Here is a 7,406-nt window from a genome sequence, read left to right on the forward strand (position 1 = left end):
AAAAAAGAGCTGAAAAGAGCAAATATTTGCCTCACCAATATAATAAATATATTTATATAAAGCTTGAAATCTCTACTTTTTAATAAGCCAACTACATTTGAAAGCAAATGTTCTCTAGTTCTGGAATCTGTATGAAATGAATGTAAAGTCTTTCTCATCTTTTTCAATTGTCTGACCTCAACATCTTAAATAATCTCTTGCCTCAGCCATTCAAATGCAAATCACATGACAGCAATATTGTGAACACGTGAACACCCACAAACTTGTAAACAGCAAGTCGCTGTTGTTTTGGCAGAAAATTTGCCATCAGAATCCAATCCGATGTAGCAATGCATAACATGTAAGTTATTGATTCTTGTGGTTGTTACCCTCCAGAAACGGGCAGAAAAGAGGTTGTTGTTGCAAATTTGTTTCCTTCGGGAGCGCATGTGTATCAACTCAGTTAGCCTGAAAAACAGCAGCTTTTTGTTATGATTGGAAAGGTTAGAAACATAAATTATGTGTCGGTGGTTGCCAGATTTCATTGTTGATTCTAAATATTAAATTTGCTAGGCAAACGGTTTCAGAGAATTTGATGTTTGCCGTTTCAAAGAGAGTTGGGCTGTGTTCCAGTCCATTTTCACACACGCACTTGTGAACTTCCCTTCCCTTGTATCCTCAGGGGAATCCCCAATGCCATTTTGAAGTGCATTCCACTTCATCAAGTGAATGAGGGAAGCTTACATGGGCCCTCGATCCCTCGATTTTGACAGAGAGAGCAAATGGGCCTCATATGTTCACTTAAGCACCTACAGTTGAAGTCAGAATTATTAGCTTCCCTCAATTATTAGCCCACTGTTTATTTTTCTCCCCAATTTCCTACTTAACTGAGAGAATTTTTTGTTTCAACACATTTCTAAACATAATAGTTTTAATAACTCATGTCTAATAACTGATTTATTTTATCTTTGCCATGATAACAGTACATAATATTTGACTAGATATTTTTCAAGACACTTCTGTACAGCTTAAAGTGACATTTAAAGGTTTAACTAGGTTAATTAGGTTAACTAGGCAGGTTAGGGTAATTAGGCAAGCTATTGTAAAGTGATGGTTTTAAACGACAAATGAAAAATATATATAGCTTAAAGAGGCTAATAATTTTGACCTTAAAATGGTTTTAAAAAAATTAAAAGCTGCTTTTATTCAAGCTGAAATGAAACAAATAAGACTTTATCTAGAAGAACAAATATTATCAGACATACTGTGAAAATTTCCTTGCTCTGTTAAACATCATTTGAGAAATATTTTAAAAAGAAAAAACAATTCAAAGGGGGGCTAATAATTCTGACTTCAACTGAATATGTCCCGGTATGCAATGTGATTGTGACATCACAACAGTGTAGTTTTAATGGTTTATGGCACTTAAACCCATTCAGATATTCTGCCAGTAGTAGACACTTGTGTGATGTAATCAATGACATACAGCCAAGGAAACTAGACGAAGTAAAGTTAGCGAGCGCAGGACATAAAAAATTGGACTGGAATGCAGCCAGGAGCTGCGATTGTATTCCTGATAGGCATTTCAAAGATGGCCGTCAAGTAAAATGACTTGCCTTTAAGGTATTTTGTTGGGGGCACATATTTGTTTGACACCATTCTTATGGTGTAAAATAATTTCTGTCACCACAAACACAACAACAAGTATCTCAAATAGTGTAAAAAACAAGGCTGTATCAGCATCATAACATATTCTTCCATTTCAGGCTTGTCTCTCCTGCTATTATAGACTGTCATTTGTAGCCACATAATTTCGTTAAAACCAGTACAACTTTTTAATTGAATTTTCTTCACCCAAAACTACCTCTAACCTAAGACAACTCTAACAACCTTTAAATAAGCAATATTTTACATCTGAAATGTACCCATCATTTGATATAGTGACTAAATTAGCAGTTTTTTCACAGATATGTTGCACGAAACCTCAGATTTCAAATATTTTTATCTCCATTATACCAATAAATGGGTGCAAGGACCCGAGTTACAACCGAAGCATTAATCATCCTTTACGGTTGATTGCGACGTTAACCTTTAATCAGTGCTGTCTGCCAGTTGCCTATCGCTCGTAATGGGACAAGCTTCCCTTTGGAGTAATAGAAATCGATACAGTACATGTCTTGGGTGGCTGAATCGTGTGTGCGTCTTAAGTGCTTTTAGTGAGAATGAATGAGTGCTTTAATGATGATGCACTACACCTGCCTGACTATCTGACATCTGCAGACAGCGTACAGTAGGCACTACTGCAGAGAGCGATTCAAAACTGTAAAATCACCATTTCACAGCCATTTTCACATGGATGATATTGTTTATTACAAAAAAACAGAGAGATAAAACTGCATACAGGTACTATAATAAATAATATTGCTAAATAATACTGCTTTGGTCCAATTTTGGTGCAATCTAGTCTGATCGGTTATTCTGAAATGCTCTGAAATGAAAATACAGCTGTACAAACATGAAAGGTTTAGAATGAAAACAACACTGGCAAATACTGTTAGTATTCAACGTAAAACATTTCTCACTACAAAAATACAACTTAAAATGACATTGTATGAGCATAATCAGTAGAAGACTTCTTGAACAGCAAATCCTTCAGTGCAGGTCCTTCACCGGCGATTGTCCCTTGTTTTGGGTGAGTTCAGCTTTATGATAACTATCTACACCGCTATGAAGAAACATGGCTGAAATAAGAAACAGCGGAGAAAGAGAGAGAAGAAATAGGAGTGAAAAAATCTGATCTGATCTGTAATCCAGAAGCTCAGACGTGAGCGCTTTTGGCATGGCTGGTGGAGGTGGGGCCTGTGTGGGCGGGGCCTTGTTTGGAGTAGTAGAATCGGTTGTTTTCAGTGTATGTAGCAGGACTGTCCACTGAACAGCAGCTGATTATACAGCCTCCCAGCAGACAGAGCGCAGTGCCCACCCATCCCGAATACAGAGAGAAGCCAAAGGACATCAGACCCTTCTCGTGATGGGCCCCGATGGGAAACCACACAGTGGAGACGATGCCACAGAAAGCTGAGAAAGTAAAGACAACATTAAATCTAAATTAATGTTGTCTTAAGACTAAAATGAGAGAACAGGAAAGAGTTTCATACTTGACTGAAACTTTGATAACTGAACAAATTAGTGTTTAATATCAACAAAATAGGCCAGATACTCTCGAAGGAATAATTGTTCAATTATTTCTGAAATTGTGTAATCTCTTTGGGAACAGTACTCTCGGTTGGATCAATCGAGTTGACATAAACTCCTAAAAATAAAGTTTCCAACATCGAGTTTTTGCAGTAATTCCATAAAAGAAACATTTTTGGTTCCCCAAATGATCTTTTAGTGAAAAAGTGCTTCTAAGAACAAGTTTTTTTTCAAAGTGGGAAGAACATTTTAATAATCTAATGAACCTTTTTTGAACTACAAAGAACATTTTGTGATATATATGGTATAGATTCTATGAAAATTATAGGTTCTTTTAGGAACCATTGATGTAAATAAAGGACAACCAGCAAAAATCAGCCCAAGGCACTCGAAAAATTTGGAAAATATATATATTTAAAAAAAACAACTATATTTTAAAATATTTTTTCAACATTTTTCGAGCGCCTTGGACTGATTTTTGCTGTTTTTTCTGATGAACCCAAAGAGCACCAACACATTATTTAAGTTACCCCAGAGCACTTTTTGCTTGATTTTATAAATAAAGGACTACTTGTTTTTAAGAATGCATTCGGCGGGGTGTGTTATGTACTTTTCTGAGTCTAATATGACTTTAATTCAACTAATATAAATAAACGCTTACCTGTCAGCAGTATTAGGATTCCTCCGAGCACTGATCGCTTGTTCTTGGCACTTTCTGGTTCACCTCCAAGGTTAATACAGGACATGGACATGAGCACCATCGCAACGGCAGGCAATCCAAGAATCGATGCCGTGACCATTAAAGCTCGAGACGTCTGGATGTACGCTTAATGAAGAAAAGAAAGGTGATTTTAGTCATGAATTCTGGAAAGTAAAATAAAATGAAAATGCTGAATTGTAATGTTTTTTTTCTATTTTGTTACACTGTAAAAAAATCCTGGTTGCCCTCAATTTGTAAGCTGAATCAAATTAACCTTATGAGTCCATTGAACTTATATTACGTTAAACTGACTTAAAACAGCTTGTGTAAAAAGTTACAACATTATTAACTTAGTTTAATAAGATACAATGGCCTAAAAACATATGTTGTCAGGACTAATTGATCATATTACATTTTTCAGTGTAGTTATTTTTATACAGAATGTAAAAATAAACTTATAAAAAGATAATATATAATTGTTTTGTAAATTGTCATCAGATTTTAGAACATATATATATTTTTTATTTGACAAGTTCATCTAGAGTTGGTTTAGACCCCCGTTTGAAAAGGAATATTTTTATCCATTTTTCAGTAAATATAGACAATATGTTTCATTTTTGGTGCATTTAAACATCTTTAGGAATTAATAAAAGAGAAAACATTTAAAATCAAACGAGTTATTGCAAATAAAAAATTACAAACTACGAAATTTCAACTAAATTTCATATTTTTGTGTTTATCTTTATTTTTCTTATTGTTATTGTTTGTTTTTTAGATTTGTTCCAGTTTTGCATTTGGTGCACAAATAAATTATTGTTAAGCCTCCTTAACATCAAAATTATTAATTTAAAAGAGAGATCTGTAACATCTACTCGTTTATACACTGTATAAAACAAAGATTATTGGAGTATGTTTTGCAAAAAAAGTGCTACTACAGTTTTCAACATTAACTCTTTAAATTTGAGTTCATATAGCTTTTGAATTGTTTGTGAAATTGTCTAAATTCTGCACTAATTATTTAATCTGTAAACTTTAATTTTAAACTTCAATTATTCAAAAATAAATCAAACTATAAAAACAATTAATAGTATATTAATATAATATATTTTATTTTATTACAATCAGGGGCGGATTTAGTGATTTTGGGGTCCTAAACAATTCCAGCTAGGGGGCCCAAAAGATCTAAAATGCACCCTTTGTACTTTAATGTTTTTTTTTTTTTTGTTTTTTTTTTTGCTGTTTTGTTCTTATATCATTCAATCTAATTTTCTATATTTTATCTTAATGCAGAATAATAATAACATGTAAAGCATCTTGTCAAACTTTTGAAACTATTTGTTTTCTTAAGATGAATTCACAACTAAACATACTAAATAATGAACTATTTAGTTTTTAAAACTAAATCTTTACTGATTTGACTGCTGGACTGGTCCATGAATGAAGGTAAGGAACATTTGCCAAGATGTAATAATTACGTTAAAATTTAAATGTTTAGACCCTCACCGTAAAAAAATATGATACAAAACAATGTTATATCTATTTTATGGTATCATTTATACTTATTTGGGGAACCTCAGATTTCCTGGAGCCCTAAGCGGCCGATTACCTTGCGTATTGGTTAAATCCGCCCCCCTTGTTACAATAAACATACCACTACTTTCATAGCACTGTTCATAGGCATTTTAACGTTATTCTAATAAATAAGAAAACAGCTTTGTCTTTTACGGTTTTCAATCTTGGCAAGAAATTAATGAAACAGATAAACTGTTAAGACGTTGTTTGTTAGTTTGATTTTCAGACGTACCTGGTAGCTCAAGAATCTGCGTGAGAGTGATGCAGTGATAAAGCGCAGTTGAGATCACACAGTCTGCCCACAACCCCTTGGCCTCCAGTTCATCCATCTTCCTGCAGGTGTTCATTTGATATTTACAGGTGAAGACCCATTCGTTGGTGGCAGTGGCGACGATTAGCCCGATCCAGCCGAGAAAACTCATCACAAAACCCGTGAACTGTAAGCAAGTATTGGCCATGATGTACAGTGTGCGCAAAAAAAGTGTCCAACGGGCAGAAAAGTCCACTTTTAAACAATCAGTTGATCTAAAGCCAAACAGGTTAACTTGGTAGTATAAATCAGGTGATGGTATCCAGACGTGTTAATCCATTGTGTAAAAAGTCATGATGAGTTGTAGATCCTGTTTGCGTGCAGTTTTCCGAGCTGATACAATAAGAGAGTCCCGTTAGTTGAGCTTTTTATATTATAGACACAAAAGAGCCGTCAGCCAATCACAGGACAAGACGCAAACACCAAGGTTACTCCTTATCTCTCATTTCACGTCATTCTCCTGTTTTCCTCTGTCAGGTTCATTGTCTGTAATGTAGCCTACTAAAGGATACGTTCAGAACGTGTAAAAGTGACGAAGTGAGTTTTTTTTTTTTCATAGATCACTCCTCAATAGGGCGAGTTTGAGTTGACTAGATTTTAGAGTTATGTTTTCTCAGGTGGTTTTTGATAGCAGTCATGCAGCACCTCTGAGCAGGTCATCGCTGATTATTTGATGTAGGCTATGCTGCCCTCTGGCGGCTCATTTCTCAGGGTAGGTAGGCTATAAAAATCAAAGTAACCTTGTTAGCTGATATATATATATATATATATATATATATATATATATATATATATATATATATATATATATATATATATATATATATATATATATATGTGTACACTTTGAGGCATAGTTCACCCAAAAAAACTAATATTTCTGTCATCATCAATTACTCTCAGTTGTTCAAAACACGTTGAACACAAAAGAAGATATTTTGAAGAAAGCTGGAAACCTGTAACCATTGGCTTCCATAGTATTTGTTCTTCCTACTATGGAAGCCAGTGGATAAAGGTGTTCAGCTTTCTTGTAAAATTTCATAAAAGTCAAAAACAGTGGCTGAGACCACATGAGAGGGATGAAACTGAGTAGATTTTCATGTTTTCGTGTGTGAACTATCCCTTTAAGATTGCAATATATTGTTGTTTTCCCCAATGCTGCTTAACATGCACATATTTAAATGTTAACGGATTTTTTGAAGTTATTATGTAAATCAAACATAGTCAGTATTTTTTCACAAGAAAACACTTTTGGTTTGTCTTTATCAAACTTTAACATTTAATTACTGCTTGTTTTAATTGTTGAACATTTCTAGAGACTATATGATGTCTATTTTAAGAAGTTTAATAAAATATACTTATTAGAAAAGTAATGTTTATAGACAAACTTCATGGCGATTTGAGAAAGCCTCGTCTGAAAGTTTGACGTAGATTTAAAGTATAAATAATTAAAGCAGTTTTTAAGAAGTTTGAAGCAGCAGGCATAGAGAGATATCTACAAATATCTTAGCATTTCTATATGGATTGGCATGTGTCTTGCTAGGTGGTTGATAGAGTGTTCTGAGTGGTTGCTAAGGTGTTGCTAGGCGGTTGCTAGGGTGTTCTGAGTGGTTGCTAGGTAGTTGCAAAGGCATTGCTAGGTGGTTGCTAAGG

General features: G+C 34.2%; 1 protein-coding gene across 1 annotated transcript; it reads right to left on the reverse strand.

Moving 5' to 3' along the window:
- Positions 1 to 2,324: 2,324 nt before the first annotated feature.
- Positions 2,325 to 6,200, reverse strand: cldn11a (claudin 11a). The gene is made up of 3 exons (XM_056466660.1): positions 5,676 to 6,200; positions 3,833 to 3,997; positions 2,325 to 3,054 (listed from the first exon to the last, which is right to left on the reverse strand). Exons 1-3 carry the CDS (start codon positions 5,899 to 5,901, stop codon positions 2,798 to 2,800), a joined length of 648 nt encoding a protein of 215 aa, XP_056322635.1. The 5' UTR covers positions 5,902 to 6,200; the 3' UTR covers positions 2,325 to 2,797.
- Positions 6,201 to 7,406: the final 1,206 nt, after the last annotated feature.

This window comes from Danio aesculapii, chromosome 2 (assembly GCF_903798145.1).
Source record: "Danio aesculapii chromosome 2, fDanAes4.1, whole genome shotgun sequence".
NCBI classification, from domain to species: domain Eukaryota; kingdom Metazoa; phylum Chordata; class Actinopteri; order Cypriniformes; family Danionidae; genus Danio; species Danio aesculapii.

What these genes read in the sequence shown, in the direction of transcription:
- cldn11a (XM_056466660.1), bottom strand. Translation starts at nt 5,901, where the DNA reads ATGGCCAATACTTGCTTACAGTTCACGGGTTTTGTGATGAGTTTTCTC. An exon ending in GCAGATTCTTGAGCTACCAG is followed by an intron (nt 3,998 to 5,675) that starts GTACGTCTGAAA and finishes TTCTTCATTAAG; the next exon opens with CGTACATCCAGACGTCTCGA. An exon ending in AATCCTAATACTGCTGACAG is followed by an intron (nt 3,055 to 3,832) that starts GTAAGCGTTTAT and finishes TTACTTTCTCAG; the next exon opens with CTTTCTGTGGCATCGTCTCC.